Source organism: Lupinus angustifolius, chromosome LG09, assembly GCF_001865875.1.
Source record: "Lupinus angustifolius cultivar Tanjil chromosome LG09, LupAngTanjil_v1.0, whole genome shotgun sequence".
In the NCBI taxonomy this organism is placed as follows: Eukaryota; Viridiplantae; Streptophyta; class Magnoliopsida; order Fabales; family Fabaceae; genus Lupinus; species Lupinus angustifolius.
In genome coordinates this window covers 2,255,994-2,283,281 of record NC_032017.1, presented here as the reverse complement: position 1 = coordinate 2,283,281, position 27,288 = coordinate 2,255,994, and the positions used below count along the sequence as shown (strand labels likewise).

The 27,288-nt window shown below is 30.9% G+C and overlaps 1 protein-coding gene across 3 annotated transcripts in view; it reads right to left on the bottom strand.

Annotated features, from left to right (window-relative positions):
* Positions 1-10,199, bottom strand: part of LOC109356576 (ent-kaur-16-ene synthase, chloroplastic) — a 24,329-nt gene extending 14,130 nt beyond the window's left edge. Inside the window, exons 1-14 of one of the 3 annotated variants that reach the window (XM_019599974.1) lie at positions 10,068-10,187; positions 9,189-9,241; positions 8,808-9,093; positions 8,550-8,730; positions 8,147-8,364; positions 7,945-8,065; positions 7,636-7,733; positions 7,313-7,536; positions 7,107-7,219; positions 6,926-7,024; positions 6,458-6,673; positions 6,214-6,355; positions 5,767-6,012; positions 5,277-5,692 (exon numbers count right to left, since the gene is read on the bottom strand). In XM_019599974.1, the coding sequence (XP_019455519.1) occupies positions 5,354-5,692; positions 5,767-6,012; positions 6,214-6,355; positions 6,458-6,673; positions 6,926-7,024; positions 7,107-7,219; positions 7,313-7,536; positions 7,636-7,733; positions 7,945-8,065; positions 8,147-8,364; positions 8,550-8,730; positions 8,808-9,093; positions 9,189-9,241; positions 10,068-10,122 (2,391 nt within the window). In that variant the 5' untranslated portion in view covers positions 10,123-10,187 and the 3' untranslated portion in view covers positions 5,277-5,353. Of the gene's footprint in view, positions 1-5,276; positions 5,693-5,766; positions 6,013-6,213; positions 6,356-6,457; positions 6,674-6,925; positions 7,025-7,106; positions 7,220-7,312; positions 7,537-7,635; positions 7,734-7,944; positions 8,066-8,146; positions 8,365-8,549; positions 8,731-8,807; positions 9,094-9,188; positions 9,242-10,067 lie in introns of those variants that run through there. The other 2 variants (XM_019599976.1, XM_019599977.1) reach the window with 2 other exon arrangements.

Here is a 27,288-nt window from a genome sequence, read left to right as displayed (position 1 = left end):
AGGTATCTTCTCATACGTTATTCACAACATATATACATGTTCTAGCAATTATATTATGTCTAATATGCACATATAACATGTATGATTAATGCATGAACATACAACTAACTAGATGATATGTATCATGGATATGATATGACAATTAAGATGACTTGATAGGCTAGCACCTAGGTTCATATAACCTATACTCACTTACTACGACACACATCCCAGACTACTTAGAATATTGACTCAAATTATGTCCTAGTCTAGATATGACCAAATGAGCATAAGGCATGTTGATTGTTGAGTCATCTTCAAGCTTTAATAGAACCTTGTCTTCATCAAAACATAGGCAAAGAATTGCTAGTGCTATCCTTGACAATTTGCACTTTCAATCTCCCCCTTTTTGATGATGACAAACACCACATCAAAATTCTTCAAATGTTGATGGATTAGCTTGATGATGAATTTGCAAAATGGTTGTTTTTCAAAGATACAAAGTTGAAGCACATTTGCTCCCCCTTAGGTAAGCAATCATTATTACGGAAGCTATGTAAAATAACCTGCAAAAAACTATTATACAACCTGCAAAATACATATAACACAACAAACAACCTTTCTCCCCCTTTTGACATTATCAAAGGATAAAAATATTCAATTCTAGTCAAAAGTTAGGAGAGTTATGATGGTTATAACAGACTGTAATTAATCAATTAATTTTGGGCAAGTAACTAATCAACCAGCTGTAAGAAGCTTGAACAAATTCACAATTTTTTTACATCATTTAATCGATTAAATGAAGGCCTTAATCGATTAAATTGACAGCAGACAACAACAATACAATTTTAATGGCATGAAGGGTTATGCTAAATCAAATTAAGCATGGAATGATTAAGCGTTGGAAATGTTTGAGCTGTTAGCAAAAGGCATAATCATTCAATATAATCACATATACCAATCATGATCAAGATCCATTTAAAACAAAGTAGAGTGCTATTTGCAACATAATTAAAGATCAAGTGTGAACAAGATAATTCAAAATCATTGCAACACAATGTCAAGTTTTAAAGCAGTAATTCAGCAGAAGATATAAAGTTATTACAATCCAGAAATAAGAGCAATAATGCAACATAAAAGATAAATTCTCAAGAGGGAATGAGGATCAACAAAGTCCATTAGCTTGGAAGGATAAACTAAGACTCTAAGGGCTCCTAACTAAGGATGAGATGGAGGATTCTGGTTGTCAGGAGTCTTCGAGCTACTACCACCCTTGATGAAGGCACTCAGCTTGTTGAACTCAGCACATAATCTTCTAGTTTGTGAGTCAGCAGTGGTTTGAACATAGTTCCGCAAGGATTGGTAATGGTTGTTAATGTAAGCATTTTGACACTCCTCAAAATTTTCCAAATCCGTATGATATGAGTCCTTAAGAGACTAAAGTGGAGATCCATCCTATTGTTGAGACGTTGTTCCATCGCATCCATGTAAGCTTGTCCAAAAGCAGGTTCCTGTTATGCATATCCTGAAGACTCCCCCTAAGTTGCAGCAAATGGCTCTTGGTTATCATCTTGATCATCTTCACCTGAGGGGTCAAGATTTACAGTGTTGAAATCCTCTTGATATTGCCATGTGTTACCATACTTGTAAATACCCATTTTATGAATCAGACTTTCACCAATCAAGTGATCCTTGTCTGAGCAGTCCAACACTATAGTATCCGAAACATTAATATGTAGATAGTAAATAACTTGGGAAATGAAGATACTATAATGAAGCAACCTTGATTGAGAAGTGGAGACGCTATACATGACCTTTAGAATCTCGTCAGGTCAATTTATCATGATGTTCTCCTTCACAGCAAACATGAACATCAAATCATTTACCGTAGGTTGTGCATGATTTGTGTTCCTCTGAATCAATATGTAGGCAATCAAGTAGTGTATGAGCGTATTTTCCACGGACAGTGACACAACTTTGGTCAATTCGCCCTGAACATATAATTGAGGTCTATGCAAACATGACTTATACATTTCAACAACATCAAACGAGTTGTTGTCTGCCCAACGATAATCACTTAAACTAGCACCAGTACAAGATAAACCACCCACGTTCATAAAAAAAATCCTCATTAATCTCAAACAGTTTTCCAGCAATCATTGACCAATAATTCCCATCTTTGTATCTAAAGTTGGCATAGTACTCCCTAACTAGAGCAGGGTAAATGTTACCTTTCAATTCCAAGAAGGGAACAACCTCTTGAGCTTGCAAACCATGCGGAAAATCGAAGTTCTGTTCCGCTAGCCAATTCAGATTCACAAACTGAATATATGTAGGTTTTCTCCCCTAAAATTTCAGCAACCTGGTTTCTTGCAAAATCAATGAATAGTATGGGTCCCCACGATCCTGCCTTGCTTGTTGAGGTGGCACGGTTTTTGGAGCACGCGGTGGACGTTGCGCGGTTGTTTTGATTCTCTTAGCACGTCCTCTCTCCATTGCAATTAAAACTTAACCGTGATGTAGGTTTAGAATAAGGATTGAGGGAAACCTAGGGTAGAGTTTTCAATGTGGGGAAAACGAATTTCTTGAAAATGAGGGATGAAGAAGTCGGTTTATGAAGTGGAAATGGAGTAGGTTATTCGGTTTGGGCTAGGTTAAAGCTTAGGGATGAAATTGGAAGTAAGAGTATATAGCAGCAAAGTAGTTGCAGAAAATAAACTAAGTAAAGAACATGTAAATGTAATAAGTTGATATAATAAGTTGAGAAGAGTTGAGAAGAGTAGATATACACCATAAATTTTATACGTGTTCACCTTCTTATCCACCGAAGGCTATGTCCAGTCCTCTTGCCGTACAAGATATTTTCACTGATATAATAAGTTGCAATTACAAATCTCACCCTGAGATTACAAGTACATTACACAGTCACCAATATCTCACCAACTTAGAAGAAAACCTATTCTAAGAAATACTCTTACCCTTTTCTACCACACTCTATGGTGAAAATTTTACAACAAATTGAATGAAGAATAAGGCTAGGACAAAGATTGTTTTCCAAGATATAAAAAAAATATACTTGCCATCCTTATGGCATTTAAATGTAAGTAGTACACAATTCTCTTAGTGTTTAACGTATGAAAACTTAGAGAAAAAACACTTGGGTGCAACTTTAGAAAAATCTGGTAGTTAAAACTCAAAGTTGCAGGAACAAAGTATATGAAAGTTGTGAAAAATGTTATATGTTGAAGTGTGTCAAGAATTAGGTGTCTCAATGCCTTTAAATAGGATTTCAATCTCAAGTTGAAGATAGAAGACGTTTGGAATGAAACCCATTAATTTTGGATGAAAGTTGTTCCATTTGGATTTGAAATTCTGGTGTAACAACTCTCAATAACCGATTATTGCATTTGAGTAATTGGTTACCCAATATTTTTATTCAACTGAGTAATCGGTTATTCTGTGTCAATTTTGTTGGATAAATTGTTACTCAGTTTATGTAATTTGTTACTCAATTTGGGTAACCTGTTACTCAGTTTGGGTAATCTATTACTCAGTTCCACTAACTTGTTACTCAGTTTAAGTAACATGTTACTTAGGTCCAGTAACCTATTACTCATGTCAAGTAATATGTTACATAGCATTTTTAAAATTGATATCATTTGACTCAATGTTTCAATGTGATTTCGAAATGGTTTTCACTTGAGCATTGCGACTAATCATAAATGAAATATTTTAGGATAGAAGTACCTATCTTAGAAGACTATTAAATCTTGTACCTTGGAAGCTTGTCTTCTATATCTTTAAGGTCTACTTCTTTTTTCTTTTTTGTTTGTTGATTTTGGTGTCTTCAACAAAAGTGTGTCAAGGTTAGGAGCAAGATCTTCTTCATAGATTACTTCTGAATACTCATATGTTACCTTTCTTTATCATTCTCTTTTACTCATAGATTACTTCTTGAGAAAATGCTCACATTTCATCATATTATTTTCTTGTTATTCTTGAACAAAAATTGTTCATATTTTATCATATTCTTTTCTTGTTATTTTGAGAAAAAATTGCTCATATTTCATATATTATTCTTGATATTTTTTAGGCAAATATTACTCATACTTCATCTTATTTTTGGGTCAAGAAACCGACATAGTATTTTCTAGTATTGTTATTCTTGAACAAGTATTTTTTATATTTCATCATATTCTAGTTTTTTCTCATTCTTTGGCCAATAAATCAAGATTATATCTTGAGCATTGATATTCTGGAACAAATATTGTTCATATTTCACCATATTCTAGATTTCTCTCATTCTTTGGCCATGAACCCAACATAGTATTCTTGAGTAATAATATTATTTGATCTCATTTGATATTTTTTCTATTGTGTTGATTCTGGATGAACAACATTATTACTTTCACTTTCACTAATCAAATATTTTTTGGCTTCCATTCTATGATATCCTTTCTTGCATCTCAAGATCAATTCGGTTTGCTATCCACGCCATTTTCTATTATACAATCTCAATTATGGGTTCTCTCAGTTTCTCTCTACTTCATTGCATATTCTTTGATGATCATACTACAAATTTTGTTCTTATTGGAACACCTATTCTTATTCTTATTGTTGACGACTCCAATAATAAAATGTCGATCTCAAGATTGCCTTCTCCATTCAATTATCTTTGTTTAAGTTGGAAGTTGTCAACATTCATTCTCCATCTTGAGGGGATGTAAAAGTATATTTTGAAATATATTTTGGTATTTGCAGTTAATATTGTATTAGACTAGTAATTATTTAAACTAATTTACCTTTTATAGTTAGAGTTGGTTGATTAGTTAGTTTTAGTTGTTGGGCTTAGTTAATTTTTCTTCCTTTTATATAAGTCCTTTAGTATATAACTTTTCTATTCAATTAAGTATCATTTTATTCATTCAATGTATGAAATACACAATCATTTTCTTACTATTTGATTTCTAATACATTAATAAAATCTTTTCTTTCTTTCTTTCTCCCCCTCTCTTTCTTCTTCCTTTATTTACACATTTCCTTAAATATTTGTATTTACCTGTGCATAACAGTAAGGTTAATTGTCTTGTAGTCCGAAGATCATGAATTCAAATCACATAATCAGTGTCTTCACTTATGATGATAATGTTGAGTTTTTACATCTACCTTTCTCATATCCCACTATACGAGAGTCTCCTGCTTTCCTTAAGAACAAAGTCTGGTGTAGTTTAGAATAGAATCAGCCAGGCTAAGAAAGTTATCATTATGTGATGAACAATAACACAAATCACAAAGTACTTAGAATAGAATGGCCACCAAATTTATTCATATTTCACAATTTGTTCATTCAAGAGCAATTCCAACTCCAACTTTGTCAATACACATCTAGATTTTGTTGGGCACCTTCTAACAATTCATGAAGAACAACAGGCTCTTTAAGTACAGCATTTACACTTGAGTGCATCTCAAGTGAAGTAAATCCATCATCCTTAATGTAAAATAGGTTCAACACTTTCATCATTTTCCAGAACAGTTCCTTGCAATCTCTTGGAACTACACTGCCTTTTTCCTGCAAAACTAACTTCAGGAGTTCTCTTCTCTTATCCTCAATGATAACCTTCAGCTCCTCAATAGCATCTTCTTTAGTGATAAGTCCATTGCCATTAATAATACGCAAAGAAACTGCATTCAATTTCCCTTCCTCGCATTCTCTCTGCAGCAGAGACAAAAGACGTTAGTTACCTTAAAACGAACCAGGGAATCATGCAGAAGCAATGAAGTATATACCTTAAAACCGTGAATATCATTAAGGAGACGCCCGGATGTGCTCATGAACTCATACAGACAATGCAATTCATGATTTTCGACATCGTCATCTGAAAGCTTAGGTCCAATGAGATAGAGGGTCGGAAGGACAATTGGTCCTAAGGCAAATGATATGTATGCATTTTGCATATAATCATCGATTGTTGGGACAGTATTGGTTTTGGACCACTGCGCTTCCCTAAACATAGACTGCATCAAATTCAACCACTGCAAAGCAAACAAAGAGAATCCTTTAGCTAAGGAGAACTCTTAAATGGGGAAACATCGATAGGCCTTTATGAAACAATGCAAATTCTCATGGAAGTGTACAACTAAGTATAATCCAAGGTTTACTTTCATTGAATGTATTTGAAACTCAATAGAACATTGGAAGAAAAATATATGCAGAAAGATAAATATTCATCTCACAATCTTGATAACATTGTTTTTCACGTTACGTCCTTGCCACTTGACTGATTTCTCTCCAATCTCACAAATTGTGCTGTGAATAGCCGAAAATAGTATCTTAACAGTCTCAGAACAACAAGCAGTGTTGATGTCTACATCCCACCTGCATTCCAATTTCAATATCATTGTTTGTGCGTTGAAATTGTGGTAAAATTCAAATGGGAATCAAGTAATGGAACACTTCAATTTAAGAACAGGAATATACTTCTCAACTAGTTGAATAAGGTTTATTTGCTCTTCTTCAGAACCCCAAACATCAAAGAAATCATCAATAACTGTTGTGAGCACCCCATTTTTCGCCCATGATATCCGGGCATCAGATAATTTGGGGGTGAAAAGTGTGGCTGCAATGGAGAAGTAACAATAGGCCAGTTTCTGCCTTGCAAATTTTAGGTTGTCTAACTTGCTCTCCACAACCCACCTGCTTACATTATGGTTCAGTTAGATCAAACTCGATTAAATACACCTCGTTAGTAGATATTTGAGCTAAATTATGTTATCACGACATACATTTGAAAAAGTTTCAGTGATACCAAGCATGAAGAATCACATAAACAAAACTTAGACCCCACTCTGTAGGAGCCTCATGCACCGAGTCGTCATTTTTTATGATCATTCTATATGGATCACCATTCAGGTTGTCAATATTTGAAAATTAGTAAAAAGTATATACCTTGATAGTTGTTTCAACTCTTGAATATGTTTTGATTGGCAGATATTGAAGTCTTCTACAGCTAGCTTTAGAAATTCCTGGTTTGCGAGGTTGCAAGATCTAGACCATAGTAAAAATCAAGAATTTGATAATGAATGGAAAAGGAACATGACACTGGGGAAACTAACTACTGGAGACACACCTATAGGATGTTTTTAAAATCCTTGTTTCTTTTACATTGTAATGCTCCATCGATCTCTTGTTTAATAAACGCTCCAAATTTGCATAATGGGGAAAACCAAGAGCATCTTTGACCTAAGGTTAAAAAACAACGCAATTTTTAGGAAGGATCATAAAACTGTGGGAACATGCAGTTAATTTTTGTGAAAGATCAAGAAAAGAAACTACCTCACGGTCAACATAACTACGAAGTTTATCAGCATATACTTGTTGAGGGGAGGATTCCTGCATCAGGAGATGTCTTGTCCAGGAATGTAGTCTCACCAAAACCGACTCTTCCGGGTGTATAATGACCTGTGAAGCCTTATATAGCTCCAGTACAGCACCAATATCCTTCAAGTACCCTTTCAAAGAATTGGCAAAATTTTCTTCTGAATATTGATGTAGTGGGTCTACAAAGACACAACATACTGATTAGCTTCTTTGGTTTTTTCTTTTAAGATAAAGAGGAAAAAAATTCTACACTACTTAAATATTAAAAATGATCCAACCTGAAGAAACATCATAGCCATTAAGACGCAATATACGAAATGCCATTGCACATGTAGTGGGATCTAAGAATATTTCTTCTGCTCCTTGCAGCCAATATCTGTTTTTCAGAAGCTCAATGAATGGAAAACAAAATGTTTCTACACTTGGAAAAATGTTCGGATGTTTTAAAACTTACTTCAAAGGCTGCTAAATTCTTTAAAGAGGACACTATCTCCGTATTTTATCACATACATTTATGATACCCTTCCGACTTCTCCATTTACTGACATAGTAATTAACAAGTGCATGCATTCGAAATTAAGTATTACCTGTGTGTCTCATCCAACACACTTTGGATTTCCTCTTTGAAATGATAATTAATACCCAACCTTTCAAGACTGTCAATCATACAGAGCCGAGCATATATGTCCAGAGGATAGACAGTTGGAACTGAAAAATAAAAGGCCGAGTAACATATATAAAAATGGTAATTACAAATGAATTCGGAAAAAGGTGAGCATGGAAACATACCGCCATTCCCAAACTTCCCCAGTACTGATTGAAGATAATTGAGACAGTCAGTATTCTTAAGTTGATTATAAATGGCTGCTGTTGTAGCAGGTGAGTTAAACAAAGATCCATTTTTTCTTTGATACTTCATGACTGTTTCCCAGCTCCTCGACTTCTGCATTCCTTCGGAACAATATGCTAGATATGCGCTCCACCCTTCAGAATTGCTTTGAAAGCCTCTATTTTATGACAATTATACCATAAACATATCAGTTTGAGGGAATTTAGGCAGAATGGAAAAATAAGGCTTTCAAATTCTTAGCTCCTGGAACTTAATAAAAAGATATTCAAAATCAGGAATATTTCCAAGACCTGGGAAGTCGAGAAATATATAACTATATATACGAGAGAACCCAAATACTACCTTTCGAGTTCTATCTCTTTCTTTCGAATAATTGCTTCCAAGCTTGTTGCTCCAAGAGGAACATTAATTCCCAAAATTTGTGCATATTCAACCAAAGAAGGAAAAAGTATATCAAATCCGATGGGAAGATGTTGCTTCTCGTCATTGATTGAAGTAATGTTTGACTCAAGAAATAGAAGACCTGCAAGCATGTCAACAAAATCCAATTATATAACAGAAGTGGAAGCGAGATAGCTACTATGACAATGGCATATGTACCCCGATCAATTTGGTCGTCGCCAATGCCCCATCGCTTTAATGCAAGGATACTTGCCAATGTAGATAAGAGAGCATCATTCGTAAGTAATGGATGACGATCGGAAAAACCCCAGGAGCCATCAAAGAGTTGGTTATCCAACAACCAATTTAAGCATTGAGGGAAAAACGGGGCTTCAGGAGAATTTGGAGATGGAACCATTGCCACCCAAGCAGTATCATATGAAGAAGTTGAAAGTTCAACCTTGTTGAACATGTTCTTGATTCGTTCTTTAGTCTCATCAAGGCACTGCAAGCAATAAACCCAAGTTTTTTTCCTTACTAGTTCTCACGCAGAAGTATTCGGATGGAAGAAAAAAAGTTTCAACAATATGAATGTCATACCAGAACTGTACTGTTCTTTTTCTTCTTTACATCTGATGCAATCATCAAAGAATCTGTTAAAAACTAAATCATATCAGACCTTTCAATATGCATTACAAAAAGATACATACTGTATTATATATGCACATTGAAGAAGAGATGCTTCATGCATTTCCAGCTTTCTGATGATATGTACACAGAGAATTATAAAAATGGTCTTTAGATTGTGAAATCTACTTCACTTTTCATCTTTTTAACCCAAACAATGTAGTAAAACCATTTTCCAATGTATTATGAAGAACATACAGAAAAAAACCACTGATTAAGCAATCAAGGTTCTAAATATTTCAGCTTTTACAGCTTCAGGGATTTCTTAAGCATTCGAATGCGACCTAATTTGATCTTCATAGATTTCTCGAAATATTTTCTTTCAAATTTTTGTAATAGGTAACCGCAATTTAGAACCATGCAAGCAATAAACATCCAAGAAATTCAACCCAACAAACTGTCAGTACACGAGGCTCCGACCTTAGTGAGGTATAGGTTAGGTAAATGTACATAGCCTCGCGAAGAGGTTGTCTCCACGATTTGAGCCCGCAACCTCATGATCACTAAATAAAAAGCTTACCATTACGCCAACCTCACCCATGATACTCCTAATGAAGCAATAAATAGCCCAATCTGGGGCTAGCAACTCACATGCAAATTCCAAACTCTTGACATGCAAAAAGGAATAATAATAATAATAATAATCCTAAACAAACAAATAAATTAAGAAAACCATTGCAACTACAAATTGAAAATTTCCATAGCTCTTTAGAACAAAACCCAATTAGCCATCAAAGTAAAGAGACATAAAAATAAAACAAAAAAAGTAAAATAAAAAAGTAAGAAAGAAACCTGAAGTTGAAGAAGAGATGCAACATATAGGAGTGGTGAAGTGTGAGAGAGACATGTTGTGGTTTCAAAGTGAGAAAAAAATGCAGTGCATGCTTAGCGTAGAATAGGATCTAATGGTTTTTATATAAATGTAAGTGAATCATTCTGACACACAAAACGACAAAAGTACACATGTTACAAACTCATGGAACTTTTTCTTGGCGATTAATGCTTTTCTGTAAGGACAACATTTTTTTTTTTTACTTTTGGCTTTCCTCTTTGTGATAATTTTAAGTTGTATACAGAGTTTTAAACAATATAAAACAAGAATGTTTTTGAAAATATAATTCGTGGTAGGTGATTAACTCATATATTAATACTTTGAGCCATATATAATATTAGGAAAAGATGTATAAATCGATGATATAAGAGTTTTATACATTGTTAGTTTATCATTAACAAAAAAGTAATACAAAAAAATGATAAATAATGTAAAGACTTTATAAATTATTACACAAACGGTACATAAATATTATAATCATATAATATTTTCCATCTTTAACTTTCAAATCGAAATTATTATTTTTTAGGTAAGGCATTAAATGAATTTATTGTAAAAGATTTTATTTCATGTCTAAATTTATTAACTTCCAATTTAATATGTATGAAAAGAGTTTTTTTATATGCTCAATACATTGGCTATTATTTATTTATTTCATTATGATATTAGGACATGAATGATAAAGAAGATCTACACAACAATTCATAAATTATTTTCTCTTTAAACATTTATTTATATAATAATTAATTGTTAATAATTTTATATTATTATACTTATAGGATATGATGAGCTTCTAGTTTATTTGGTAAATGTAACTTCTTAACAAGTCAACAAGCTTGTTGAGTCCTTCCACAATTTTATATTTCGGAAACATGATTGAGGTCTTCCGACTTATATTTGATTTTTAAATTATAGTTCAGTATAGAAAAGTTATATCAATGCTTCAAATTTGAAGACATGGGGCATCCAATAATTTAACGCTTTAAGATAATTATATATAAATAAAATGTCACTTACTCTTTCTTTGATTTGGTGGCGAAAATAAGAGAAAATGAAAGTCAAAACAAAAGAAAAATAATAAAAAGTAGAACTATTTTTTAGTTATTTAATATGAAAGAAATAAAATATATGATAAAAGGATGACAATAGGATTTGGCCATAATGCTTGCATTTGTCTATACATGCACTATTTGTTGGTAGCCAATGTATTTTCAATATATGAAAATAATTATAACATTAAAAATATAATAAATAATAAATTTATTATTATAGTCCCGTCATTAAAGTTTATTATAAAACACTAATAAAGTAGATAATATATAATTTTAAAATAAAAATAATATATATATAATATTTCATTGAGAAATAAATTTATAAATACACATGTATCTACGGGGTGGATATTATAAAAGTCATTTCACCCATAAACTACTATTATAAATACAAATTATGAGTATTTTAAGGGTATAAATAGACGATATTTTTTTATCATCCTAATACAGAATAACATAAATATCAATAATTAAATTCATAAAGACATTAACAAACTAGTATACTTTTATTTTAAAATTAAATATTTCCCTAAATAATGATTTTCAAAAAAATATTTATATTAAAATTAATTATTTCAAATATAATTATCACAAGTTTCAACCACACTAGGCCAATTCATCTACTATATTTATGCATCCCACGCTATAATTTTATTGATAAAATTGTAAATTTACTTTAATGGTTCATTTCCCACCATTTTCTCTCCATAATAAGGTAGAATTTTTTTTTTGTAGAGCCCATGTAACTTTTTTCTTTCCATTCTATTTTTCTTTGTTAACCAAATAAGATAAAACATATATATTTTGCAACACAACCAAATATATCACATTGTCATGAGTATTTGTTAGAGGATATACATGGTAGGCATTTTATGTTTTACTCATTATACACATATTAAACAACTCTTGAAGTTTTTGCACTTCTTTATCACTAGCAAGACCCCATTAAACTTGGGGATAAATATATTGTTAGTGTATCCTGGTAGCCAATGAGAGTATTAAGGTGGAATCTTAGCTTAAGACTAGTTTTACACACATTATGACAATGGGGTTAGATGCAAACGAGAATTGTTTATCCTTTGTTTTTCCTGTTTCGGTGTCCCAGACCAATCAATATTTGCCAATAAATCAAAAATAATACTTCAATTTAATTTAACTTTATAGAAATAATTCATTAAACCCAAATGTCTATATATAAATGGGTGAGATAGGATTGGGAAACCAAGTTGAGACAAGTGATCCTCATCCTATATGCAATCTTATGTTCGTCTCATTCATTTTCATATCTCTTTGCTTAAGATTCTAATGAATCTTATCATAGTTGCATTCCACTCCCCTTGTGATACATCACATAACTATATTATATATTTTACTTAAAAAAACTATATTATATTAATTATGTAAAAGTTTTACCAATGTGAACTAAAGTTTAAGCCAAGTTTTAATGATCAAATGTTGATATGGCAAAATCATCTAATTGAATTAGATAAAAACTTGAGATTCAAAACTGCTTCATATAAAACAGACAAGGGGCAATGAAATTAATAATTAACTAGATATATAAGAGGTTTGATCTTTGATCGGGTGAAAGGAAGAAGGTGATTGAAATTACTGAGTTCACTTTGACCTATGAAAGGGAGAGGAGCTATTATGCTGAATACACTTAGCCTTAAACCCCATTTCAACAAAAACAAAAAGTGAAAAAAAAAATGTATATCATGTTTTTTATTTATTTCACTAAATAATCTACCATTCATATTTTATCAACATTCACTCGTAAAAAAATAATATAAATATATAGTAGATATTGTACTAACTATATATAAATTTTTACAATGATAATATATATATATATATATATATATATTACACTGAAAATCACTTGAACAATAAAATGTTATAAATGTTCTGAAAAAAAGGTCCTGATTTACATAAAAATAATTTTTACTGAAAATTCTTTTTTACCAAAAATAGTTGTTAAATTAATAGTAAGTTGTTTATATCCTCTTAAAATTTAACCTTTCCTAAAATATCAACAGCGTGAAAGGGATCCTCCTAATGTTGAAGGGATATTTTACCTCATTCCCCGAGATTTCTTCCATTGCACTAAGCAAAAGCCAAAGTTCAACCACCATATTTTTTTTACTTACTATATATCTTCATAATTAATAATAGTTATTCAACCGCACTTCCTAGAATAACATTGTTAAATTCAAGGTGGAAGATAATCAATGATGCTCGTTAAAGTAAACGTTATTAATTTGGATAGATGGATATAACTTCTACAACGCAAACATAAATGAACGCTAGCTTGAATGTTTGTTGTTTAATAGTGCTCCTTTACGCAATCACTTTTAATTTACATCTATTCAACAACGCTGACTTGAAGGAGCACTGTTGAAGATTATATATCAACTTCACTTTCTTAGTAAGCGTTGTTGATATGTTATAACGTTTAAATGTCAAAAGTTGATTAACCTCCTGAATGTTTAACAAAGCTCGTTATGCAAGTGTTGTTAATTTACATCTATTCAACATCGCTTGATTGAGGGAGCATTGTTGAAGATGTCATATCAACATCACTTTCATAAAGGAGCGATGTTGAAGATGACATATCAACAACGTTTTCTTAAATGAGCATTGTTGATATGGTTAAGAACAAGTGTTTATTGAATGTAAAAGGGCATAGCCCCAATCCTAGGAACAAATGGAATTACCCACTCATAATGGAGAATATAATACAAAATTCTAAATTAGAGAATTGTAATGTAAGGTATATTTCATACCTGAGGGAGAATCTTCATTTATCCTAATTACATAATATTGGGCTAAGCCCGACAAAACAAATCTAAAAAATAGGAATAAAATATAACATCTATGAGTGTGGATATATGTGGCGCTTTCACTTCAAATTGCTTCTCTTTTGTCCATACTCCAATGTGACTTCTTTTGGCCCTTCAATTGATCTTCACATAACCTCAACACCGAATTTTATCTTCTTGTACTCAATCTTTACTTTTTTTATTTCAATCCACCCAAACTACACAACATAGCCAAAAACATTTGCTCAACCCAAACAAAGAGAAATGAAAGCTAAAAACAATCATAAAGTCCTAATTTTGTCCTAAAATACAAGTTAAATGCAATGCAAATGTAGCATATCATCCAAAAATTCATTAGCATTAATGAAGTGAAGGAAGTATATGAAAATGACTTGTTACGAGCAACCATTATAAGTGTATATACAAGGTAAAAAACAATTCTTACAATAAATGATATATGATCATTTACATGTAAAAAAAATACTGATACTACACAAACTATATTTGTTAATCAAAGAAATGATTGATATATAAAAAACAATACAACAATAAGCATTGGACGCCACCAACCAATTCTTTATTTTTCAAGCAGAAAATATAAATAAGGGAAGCCATTATATTTTTCAATATTAGTAATATAAAAAAATTGACTTAATAAATTTCATCACATATATGGTTCACTCATTCGATCAATTTATATTCTCCCAATTGGAAAATAATGACCACCATGAAAATTGTAATTTCCCTTAATATTAGTATCATTCATTCTTTTGCAAAACTAATGATCAAATATCAAAAAGATATACTCTCTTCATTTCATATATTTTAATGTCTAGTATTACTGTACATAACTTAAGAGATCATTAAAGGATATTATATTTTGAATAAATACTTTTATTTTTTTAAGAGAGATGAAAAATAGAATTAATTCATAAAAAAATATATGTATGATAATTATATAAGGGTAAAATTGAGAAAATAGTCTGATAAAACTAGAAATTATAAAATAATAATTTATAAACAGGAATTTTTTTTTAAAAAAAAGTACAAGGAAAACGTGATATGGTAATATCATTACCCCTCTACGAAATGTGAGGCTGAAAACTTTTTTGTTTCTTTATAGTTTCGTTTTTTAGTGATTTGACTTTTCATAATTTCTATTTGTTTTTTTGTTCGTTTTGTTTAATTTGACTACAAGCAAAGACAAAAGTTTCTATATGTATTTTGTTTTGGTGTATTGATTTTGATCTCTCTTCAGCAAAACATTATTCATATGTTAGTTATGTTTTCTCAACTTGATTATACAGCTATATTAAAATCTAGAAAATAATTGTCCTTTACTAAACTTTTTATAGTATTTTATCGAAATAATGCATTTAATCGTAGAGTTGTATTGAATTATTAAGATTTGTTGTTGATCGAATGTATTAATATAATGTCTTGCAAACATGTACTTAAAGATTTGTAATGGGAATATAATCATTGGTGGCTAACTAGTTGGAGACATATTTGATTAGTTGTTTTGAAGGTTGTTGAGCTAGTATTAATGTTTGTAATAGAATTAAATCATGATGTTAGTTCAAGTGATATATACTTGATTCCCTTTAAGTAAGAACCAAATCTCTGGTCCTCTAATTTGTGTGTTGTTTAATAGTATTTGCAGAATTGCACCCCATTACTAGAGAGGGGAGTTTCGCCCCATTTCATTGTCTTTCTATTAAAGCGGAAGACAGTTACTTGTTCGCTTCCTTCTTGAAGCTTCACTACTATTCTTCCATTGAGTTCTTAGTGCCTTTGTTTCAAGCCTGTGTTACTGTTTCTTCTAGAAGGTTGCGATGCGGACTTTGATTATTGCAGTGTGAATTATTTTATGAGTAAAAAATATTTTTGATATTTACTTTGTGGCTTGTTGTGGTCGAATCATTTTGATTTGGTGTCACACTGCAATTGTAGTGTGATGCGATTGCGACGGTCACTGCAACCGCAATATTGCGGCCACATTATTATGTGATGCAGTCCGCAATTTGAAACACTGAACCAAGGGTATCCCTTCATGCTATAAGTGAGGAATTCCTTTTGGGATGTATGATTGTCCTTCCAACAAGTGTCGCTCCCACAAATCGAACCTTAGACCTCTTGACCTATCTATGGATCCAGTGGAGCTTTATAGCACTGGACCAACACCTTGTTGGTGGAATGCTCTAGTTATACTGTTCAAGCTTTGTATTGTAAGGTTTTTGTGTGATAGCCAGAATGGTTGAGATTGTTTTGATTTGAGGGAATAATTTTTAAATTAATCAAATGATGTATGTTGAATCATTGCATGGTTTTAAAGTGGGGTCTGAAACTGTAATTAGGATTGCAATGTTGTGGTTTTGATAGTTTCTGTAACCAAATTCTTACAATTTTGATAGTTTTGAACTGCATTTTCCTATAATTGTCAACAACTGTGGTAAATACAACATAATTGCAACCACAAGTGCAATTTAACATGATGGATGTCAATGAGGTCGGAAGGGATAGCTTGATTTTCTTTGAGTGTTTTTTTATCTACGTATTTGATTGGACTATGGTTTTACATCAAGATATTCTAAATAACTCTTTGTTTTCTATATGTATATGCATATTGCAGTAAGTTCCTTTGTTGCTTGGTTTTAGGTGCAGCATTGGTTCCAAAATAAACAGAAAGAGTTACAGCTTATTGTTACTTTGTCACCTGATCCACTGAACGTAGTTGTTGATCATTCAGATGTGTCTGTTTTAGGAAATGGACATCAAAGCTCTTCAGAAAGACTTGCTATGTTGCATGGTTCTATAAAAGGGGATTAACCTTTTCTTAAAAGAAGAAGTGTTCTTGGCTCCAACTAAAGAAGCTTAAAATTTAGAAATAAGATTCTGCCATTCTCATTTTGCATGATGAGTTATTTATTATATTCAACACTCACATTGTAAATAAATATATTTATTCTGATAATATGTTCAGTTTCCTGTTCTGTATTACATTGAACATAAAATTGTTTTGCCTCATACTAACTAACATAATGATGCTCATTTCATGCTTTTCAGTTTTGGCTCAGCCAAATTTTGATTCTTGTTTATCTTAATGAAAATAAACACAATGTTGTAGGCCTACACAAGAGAAACATGTGCTCTATCCTATGCAGAACATAGAGAGGTTGTGGGGATGAAACGAGCCAATTTCTATTGCCAATGTTTAGATATCTAATGAGAGACTGAATAAGATAGAATCCTGAATAAGATAGAGACTGAAAAAGTTAAGGCAAGTGTGAGAGATATTCATTTTAAATTTCAATTTAACGATCCACTCTTTTAATACAATAAAAAATAAGAAAAATGTTTTAATTCAGTATTTATTGGCTCAATAATGATAGGATGTCATTTTAAAAATTACCCCCATTTTTCGTTTTTCCCTTTTAATAAAATAAAAAATAATAATTGAACATTCATTGAATTAATAATGGTGGAATATCATTTTAAATAATTGTTTCCCCATGTTTTCGTTTTTTTCTTTTAACAAAATAAAAATAACAAAAAAATTGTAATTGAGCATTTAAATTGGCTCAATAATGGTGGGATGGATACCATTTCAAATCTATTTCCCTCTGAAATTTTCTTTTCTTTACAATGTTACAAAAATAAAAAAGTTTTAAGTCACTAAATCGACATTTATTAATCTAATAGTGGATGTATTTTTTTTCAAATATCATGTATATAATCCAGTCAATTTTCACTTTTTAAAATAAAAAATGCAATCAAGGCTGATTTTATAAAAGTCAAATAATTTTTGTACAAATTTGTGGTAATGAGATATTTTTAATTTTATAGGACGTTCTTTTTATGTACGAATGTTGAATTCACAATAAAAATATCAAATTTTAGGTATAAAATAACTTTTTACCTTCTTTTATTTTTCTTATGCTTTAATCAACAAAATTTTCTTAAATTAAAAAAATATGTTATATCCATCATGTATAAAACTTTTCTAATATGAAATCCCAGATACGAAATTCCTAAAAATATTTTCAACATTAAGCCAATTATCCAACACCTTGTTAAGAAATTTTGTATTAACAAAACACTTCTATCACCCTATTATAAAACAAATATTGCTAGATTAAGCTTGAATAATTGGATAGCAATAATACTCAGCCAAAAATTAATGTACTCACCCCTACCCTGAGAAACTAACAAAAAATCATTATTTAACTGGAGTATAATTGTCTCTAATGGATAAAGGATACGTGCGGTAGATAAAAATATATTTTAGAATATATATTACACTTGAACTAGATATAGTATTTTCACTATTTTGGATTGCACATCATTTTCTATTTTTTATTACCAAAAAATGTATGTAATAAAAAATTATATATTATTATTGTATCATTTATTACTATGTTTAATTAGTGTTGATTTTTAAAAAAAGTAATACAAACGAATAGTAGATGATAAGTTGAATGTGTATGTATTTTATATTGACGGTACATAAATTTAGAGTCAAATAATATCCTCATAATCCATCCAATTCATTTGGAGGAGAATCCACTTATTCTAAGAGCAATTTTTTTAGGGTAACTTACTATCCATCCTATCCATTAATTCTAGGGAAATTCAATAGTTTCAATTAGTGAATAGATTTAAACAATTAAATGTCATAAAATTAATACATAGGATGAGGAGTAAGTTTAAAATATTAGTAGATCCCAATCATTTAATTATATATGAAAGATGATGATTCACAATCATTAATGGATATTTCCATGGCATCAATGATATACACATATCTATAGTGGGGTGAATAATGTGTCAGAAAAAGATTCACTTTGCTTTGGTTACCTTTCATGTGATTCAAGTCCAAAGATAAATCATGCACCATAGATATTGGTAATTATGCTAGAAAGCACCCAAGTATTCATAAACATGTAGTTAGTAATAACATATTTGTATAATGCCATAAAAAGAAAATAGAAGGCATTTTGGGTTGCATTATGGAAAGAACACAGACTTATGCTATCTTTGGTTTAATATAGAACATGAGAAGATAGAAAAAATTAATAAAACTGAACTGTGAGAAATATAATAGAATTAAGAATTGTTTGATTTTTGAGAAATATAATAGAATTAAGAATTGTTTGATTTTTGAGACAGAGAGAAATAAAAGAGAAAGATGTGTGAATTTTTTTAAGAGACAATTATGCCCTATTGAATTATCTTAATAGTGTAAAATTAATGATGGTAGTTTAGTTATTTTTTACGCGTTTTCTTTCCCACTTTCTTCACTTTTGGAGGAGAAAACAAATTAAATGGGACTAACCATAATTTTATCTCTCTTCTTTGTTTCTCTCTACAACCAAATGACTAAAGATATAACACTCTCCTCACTTTCTCTCTTCTTATCTTTTTTCCCTTGGAACACATTTGAATCAAATGAATAGTTAGAAATATTAGAGTATTGCTATTATTGGGAAATTCAGAACCATTTTTTCTAAAATGTGTGATATAAAATGAATACTTGTGGAAGCTGTAAACAGACAAATAAAATAGATCAAAAGTAAAATAATATCACCAAAAAATTTAAAATGGTAAAACCTCTTGAAATTAAGAAGTAAAATATTTATCCGCACTATATAAAATATGTATAATATTTGTCTCTCTCACTTTAAGAGAATAACAACAATTTCACTCAACTAGGACAAAATATAATGCATCTTTGATTTCTCATCCGTAATAGTTTAATCTTATGTATACAACTCTCTCACTTACCCTCTATAGTGCTCTTCTCAATAGATCATTACCAAGATTTATTAGTCATATACTTATATTTAATTGATCACATACCAAACTCTAATGGTCATCATCTTAAATGATGATTCTCAAAAAATATAGTTACCATATAAAAAGCAAATTCGTTCTTTTTTTATAAGCCTCCATTCCTTCTATTATATTACAAAGCTGAAGGAAGGTAGAGTTATCTTAATTACGGTCGATCTTCTACTTATAACAATTATAGAATTGGAACTCGAATCTAAAAAAATTCAGCATTCATTAATTTGTAATTTCTCTATAAATCTTTACTAAAATTGGGGTAATGTCTCATATTTATAGTTTGGCAATTGCCCTAAAGGAAGATCAAAATGAAGTTCTCCAAAGGGACAAAGCCATGAGCAAATGCAAGTGTGAAACTAGAATATAGAATAGAATTCTAAGGAATGAATTCTTTGTTAGAAAGAGTGCACCTCATCATCATTTTTATAGCTTTTGGGACAGTTGTACTAAGCAATCGGGATTCCTTGATGCTTAAGTTAGGACATTTTCTATATCTTTGTTTAATCTTGGTAGAGTTTAATATGTATATATATTGTGAACTTAAAGTTTTTTTACATGATCAATATATCATTCATATGTTTTACTTGTGTTTAATATCTATATATTGTGATTATTGTGATACAAATAACATAACATTAACATCTATTTATATTAGCATTAAACTCCAAATTAGATAAGAAAATAAATCATTAATAAAATTCTATCTAGGATGATTCCATAACTCGTAGTGAGAGATACACAATTTAATCGGGTTTTTTAATTTGACCCACTTTAGCCCAAACCTAAAATGGGTTAGCCTGAACTTATTGTTTCTGTAATCCGTTTTCATAGGTCAGAGCAAGTTAGTAGTGTGAAGAAAAGAAAGCATATGAGTTTGATATCAATGAAAAGTAGTCTTAGGGTTGTCTTACATATATGAAAAACTTACTAATTCCTTTTACAATTTTTCTAACTCCTGAAAATTAAATTACATAATTTTCGTTCACTTACTTCAGACTTACTCTTCATATTAGCCATCAATTCTATGGTTTAGATATACTCATTAACTCAAACCATTGAATTTCCATATAATTGATAACTAGGATGAGAAATAAGTTTAAAAAACTTACTCTTAGAGTAAATGGATCCCTCCTCAATTTTACTATCAAAACAAAAACATGGCAATTATTTGTCCAACAAAAACATGTGCTTTGCCCCATAGAAACACCAAAACAAAATTAAAAAATAAAATAAAGAATATATCAGAACGATTGTGCTCTCGTGTACAAATAATTGAGCTATAGCTCATGGAATAATATTGTACTTGTTGTAAATGCTTTTTTCTTGGAGCAAGATCACACCGCATAAAAACAAATAACCAATGATCCTTTTTGTTTTTGTGCAAGACAACTAAGTATTCTCCAAAACATTTAGTCCAGCTTTGCATGTTGTATGTCCAACAATGCCAGCACCAAATAGGCTGCATTTGCCCTTCTGCTATTCACACACGACTAGCTACAGGGAAAGAAGAATACTAAAAAGTAAAGCAAAGAGATACATTATGCAAATCGAGGTGGGGCTCTATATATATATATATAATGTTTTAAGGGTTATGAAAACTCCAAAACAATATTGTGAAAACTTCAATCAGAAAACTGGTTAATCAGTCCCCTTATTATTTTGGTATAATAATTATATCAGTAATGTAATTATATTAACCAAAATCGTTCATATTAGTCACTTTTTAATTGAATAATACTGGTCGTATCAATTATATTAGCCGATTTTCATTTAAAATTAATTTTTTCAAAAAAATGACTTAATTTTTACCAAAATATTATCATAGATAATCAAATAACATCTTTAATTTATATTTCTAAATAAGAGCAAATATTTACTAAATTTTTCAATGTTAATATTATATATATATATATATATATACATATATATATATATATATATTAGGTGTACGATTATTAATATTATCAATGTTACTATGAGTGTGATCAATATAATCATAATGGGATACGATAAGAACGAAGTATATGGAAAAACATAAGAAAATTAATATGATATGACATTTTTTACTTTTTTAGATACATTATGATAATATTTTTACTATTAAATACACAAACAAAATACATATTTTGTCTCTTACTGTATAGGATTCTCTCCCAATAACAATCAATACATATTATAAGAACAAAAATCTTTTCTATTGATGGAGAGATAAGTAACGTTTTTCCTTTATTTTTAATGATAAAAGTATAATTTCATTATAATTAAAAAGATAATTATGTCATTAAAACTTGTATTTCCCTTTATTTTTTTAAGCAATTGTCTTTCTATTAATGAAGAGAATTCTAACTCAGATTATTGATCATAAAAACAATAATGTTATGGCATTAATTACACTTGTGGACCCAAATTTAATTGAAGCATTAGTTAGTATCCATGTAATGCTAGCTTAATATCGGCGGATTCAAAATGAGCTATCTCAAAAAGATGTGAAAGGCACACAAAAAACTATACATGCATAAGTTAAATGTATACATTTCTACATACACACATATCCAATGTTGGCAAATTATAATATCATAAAAAGCTTATTTTAACATCTACAAACATATCTAGCTAGTCAATTGTAGATCACTAATTTTTTTTAGGATAGATCATATTTAGTGGAACAAAATTGATAACTTTGTCAAGTTGGTCAAATTTGTATGGATTTGGCTTATATTCCACATGAGCTCAACTTTGACTATGACTACTAGTTTCCAATATGTAAACCTCATTGGCTACTGATTTCTAAGCATATTATAATAATATTTATGAACTAACAATCTAATTTTTTTAGATGATCAGTACATTTGTATTATATTATTTTTACTTAAAAATCAATTATGAATAAAAATGAATAATAGATAGTGTAATGACAATATAAAAATTCTTACAATGTTAATATATGCATCTTTTTCTATATATCTATAAGTGCAATATAAACGATCTAGTCATCCTAATTTTAAACACTAGACTCACATCAACTCTTCAAAAAAATATTAAACAAACTTTCACAACACCTTTTTTAATTGAGATTATTGGTATTCAATTATAAAATTGTGATCAATGGATAAAAAATAAAAGGGTATGAATAAAAAATTTGAAGTGAGAATAAAATTACTCATTCTTGATAAGCCTATAGAATAAGTAACATATAACAATTGCTGAAAACTTTAATGATATTGGCGACCAAGAAACACTTTCCCAAAAAAATAATCCAAAATAAAATATATCATAAGTGATGATAGTTAAGGATTAAAAACAAATAATACAAAAATAGGAAGCCTCAGGGAAATTGTCATCATGTGCCTAGAGAAAAAAATAATCCTCATATGGGATTGATAGACTATAAAATTCAAATTGATAAAGAAAAGTGTTTGGTTGGTTCAATTTGGGACACAATAATTCAAATGGTAGCCTCAAGGAAATGAGAATCATGTGCCTTTTATCCTAAGAAAGGATATATAACAAGATAATGGGGAACAAATGCATAGAGTGTGTTACAAATTGGCATGGCATATTCTAAATTTTAAGTTTTGTCATTTTATCTTGATAGTCATTATTAATCAACAATTTGCAAGTTGGTTCATAACCACATGGGATGTCTCATTCGTGGGGCAAAGTATCAATTTAGGCTTTTGAATGTTGGGTAAATAATGTGGATATATAGTAAACAAATTTCAATTATCATTCACTGTGCTAAAGAGGGCAAATAATCATATAGTAACTACTAGTGAGGTTAAATTATTAGAAATTAAAGTGAACGGAGTAACAATATGATAGATCAAAGTATATTAATAGCATCACATCACCACTTCATATAATTAAGTTTAACAATAAATGTTAAAAATCATAATATATATACATACATATACATATATATTTATCAACATGCTTACCATTTCTGAAATGGATTTCGGATATTACTTACAAGACGTTTATATAATGATGTAAGGTTGCACCGAATCCTCAGATAGATCAAAATATCAAATGTTTGATTCTTAAGAGTGACACTTATGGAGAAAAACAACTAAGCACTCAGCCCGAAATAAATTAGATACCTTTGGTTATACCAATAAAATGTACTTGAATTTTGATATCCACATTTTTTATTAAAACAATTTTAGGAACAAACGAGCAATCAAAGAGTAAGAGATAATATGAAGAAGAGAGAATAAAACAAGGAAATTACTAACGAGGTACGACTAGTTGTGCCTATGTCCCTAGTAGCGTTGAGAAACTACCACTAAGTATTAGAAAATAAAGATTTGTTTTTGTGGCTATATGTTCTTCTTCTCAGCAGGTTTACATAACAATAATTTATAGCCCTTCTACTCCAATCATTTTACATCAGTGCAAATTCATAACTTGTATTTTTGTTATCTAGAGAAAATGATTGATCCATTTGAATATGAGTCATTTCACAACAATCTCCACTTTGGTGAATATCTTCAATCTCCATCTTCTATCGTTAGGTTGAGGCGCTCTATAGTCCAGAATTAGTGGATGATCAACAAGCTCAGACAATGTCTAAACTTGTCTATGAAAACTAGCTTGCTTAATATATGAGTTGTATTTTCTGTAATGTGAACCTTCTCCAATAGTATCTGCCGACAAGCCACCACCAACTCAATGTTCTTGTGAAATCTCATAACAATATATTTGGTCACACATAGTTCTTTGTCAAGAAGATAGCACTATGGTTATCCAATATAGCGGAACCTCACCTTGCTCAATGCTTAATTCATTTACAAGCCCCATACGTCATATGACTTCCTCAGAAGCTTCACCAGTTGCCATGTACTCTGCTTCAGTTGTGTAAATAGAAACAATAGATTGAACTAATGATCTCCATATAATTGGCATGCTCACAAGTGCAAAGACAACCTTTATTGTGGATCTTCTATCATCCAAGTCTCCTACATAGTCTGAATCAATGTAACCAACAATTGAAGGCTTACTTTTTTAGTTGTCAAACATGATACTGAGACATGTAGTCCCATTCAAATATATGAAAATCTATTTGAGTGCTTCCCAATGTTGCTTCCTCGGTTTCGACATGTACTTACGCACTTGGCCTACTGCATGTGTCAAGTCTGGTCTAGTGCAAACCATAGCATACATCAAGCAACCTATTGCACTACCATGTAGAACCTGTGACATATGCTTCTTCTCTTCATCTGTCTTTGAATCTTGAGGAAAACTTGAAGTGATTTTCCAATAGAGTACTCACCACTTTAGCATTGCTCATATATAATCTCTCTAACATATTTTCAACATAACTTTGTTGGGAGATCCATAGTTTTGTTGCTCATATGTCTTTGTGAATCTCCATCTTAGGAATCTTCCTAGCAACCCCTAAATCTTACACGTCAAACTCCTTGCCTAACATGGCTTTCATCTCATTGATATCACTCAAATGATTAGGAACAATAACATATCATCCATATAAAGTAACACAAAAATAAAGGAGCAATCATCAAGGCTTCTCACATAAACATAACAATCATATTCACAATGCTTGTAACCAAGCTTCAACATATAAATGTCAAACCACTTGTACCATTGTCTAGGAGACTTATTCTTCTTCTTCAACTTGCATACCAAGTGACTCTAACCAACTGCACTGAACCCTTCTTGTTGTGTCATTTATTTATTTTCCCATCTAATTCACCATGGAGAAATACAATATTCACATCAATCTATTCTAAGTGCATATCTTGGTTGGCTACCACGACAAGAAGTGCCTTAATAGAAGTGTGTCTCATCATTGGGAAAAAAATCTCATTATAGTTGATCCACTTCTGCTGCGAATACCCTTTTGCTACAAGACGACCCTTGGACATTTCCTCTTCTTTTTCTGATATTGCTGGCTTCCTTTCTTTCACACACTTGCACTTAATTGCATGCTTATCTAAGGTAATAGGATAAGCTCTAAAGTTCGGTTCTTGTGTAAAGACTTCATCTCCTCCATCATGGCACTGATCGATTGTCCTTTCTCATGCGTGTTTATAGCCTCTGGAAAGCTACATGGATCTCCTGAATTGATATGGAGAATAACTAAAGTCATATCCTCAAAGCTATATATCTCTAGAGGTTTTATTGGGCAATTGTCCCTGTCTTTAGCGAGTAGATACTCTTTACACATGAACTCTCCGCTTGCGAATAATCATGTTCTTGACTTGAAATAATACATGGTTCCTTACCTTTCTTCACTTGAATCGTTTTATTGATCATTGGAATCATATCTGATCCTAAAGTATATCCATTTGGCTTGGGCACCTCTATCAAACTGACTATTTCTGCATGAAATATTCATCAAACACTACATCCCTACTCAACACCATTTTTTTTGGAAACTGGATCCAAGAAATTGAACCCCTTCACACCTTTGGTATGTCGTATGAAGATACACCTCTTTGACTTAGGTTCAAGTTTAGTTTGTTCATTATTATGCACATGTACATAAGAAGGACAACCAAGTACACACAAATTTTTGTAATTGATTGAGTTATTTGTCCATATTTCCTTTGTAATTTTACCATATGATGAAGCCCGTAGTAATCTATTGATGATATAACATGTCATACTCAGTGCTTCAGCCTAAAAAACCTTTGGAAAGTCCAAAATTCAATCGCAAACATTTGGCCATTTCTGTAAAAGTTATGTTCATCCTTTATGCAACATCATTTTCTTGAGGAGTTTTCTTCACTAAAAAGTGCATCTAAATGCTTTGTTCCTCACAGAATTTTAGAAACTTAGTCATTATACTCCATACCATTGTCTGACTTCAAGTATATAATTTTTTTACCAGTCTGGTTATCTACCTCTTCCTTCTAAACATTAAACTTGGTAAAGACTTCTGACTTATGCTTTAGAAAATATACTTAGAGCATGCGAGAAAAATCATCAACGAATGTAACAAAAATATTAGGAACCTCCTAGGAATGGCTCCTGAGTGGGTCCCCACACATCAATATGGACATAGTGTAGAATGCCTCAAGTTCTATGTTGGTCAGCATTGAAACTAACTTGTGTTTGTTTCTCAAGCATACAATACTTACACAAATCTACCTTGCATCTAGTGACTCCCCTCAACATTCCTCACTTACATAGTTATGTCATGCCATGTACATATATATGACCTAAACACATATGCCATAATTTTGTAGCATCATGGTTTGAATCTAGTGAAATCTCTTCAGTCGCTCCAACAACTCCACCTACAAATGTATACCATAACATCTTGTAACTTTTTCCAACAGTCCTCTTGTCCTTCATGACAATCAGAGCACTTTTGCATATTTAGACATTATCATTCTCCCCATCAACTATATAGCTAAACCCTTTAGCCTGCAAAGTCCCCAAAGAAATCAAATTTTTCTTTCGAGTATGGTATGTGTCTAACCTCGCATAACGTC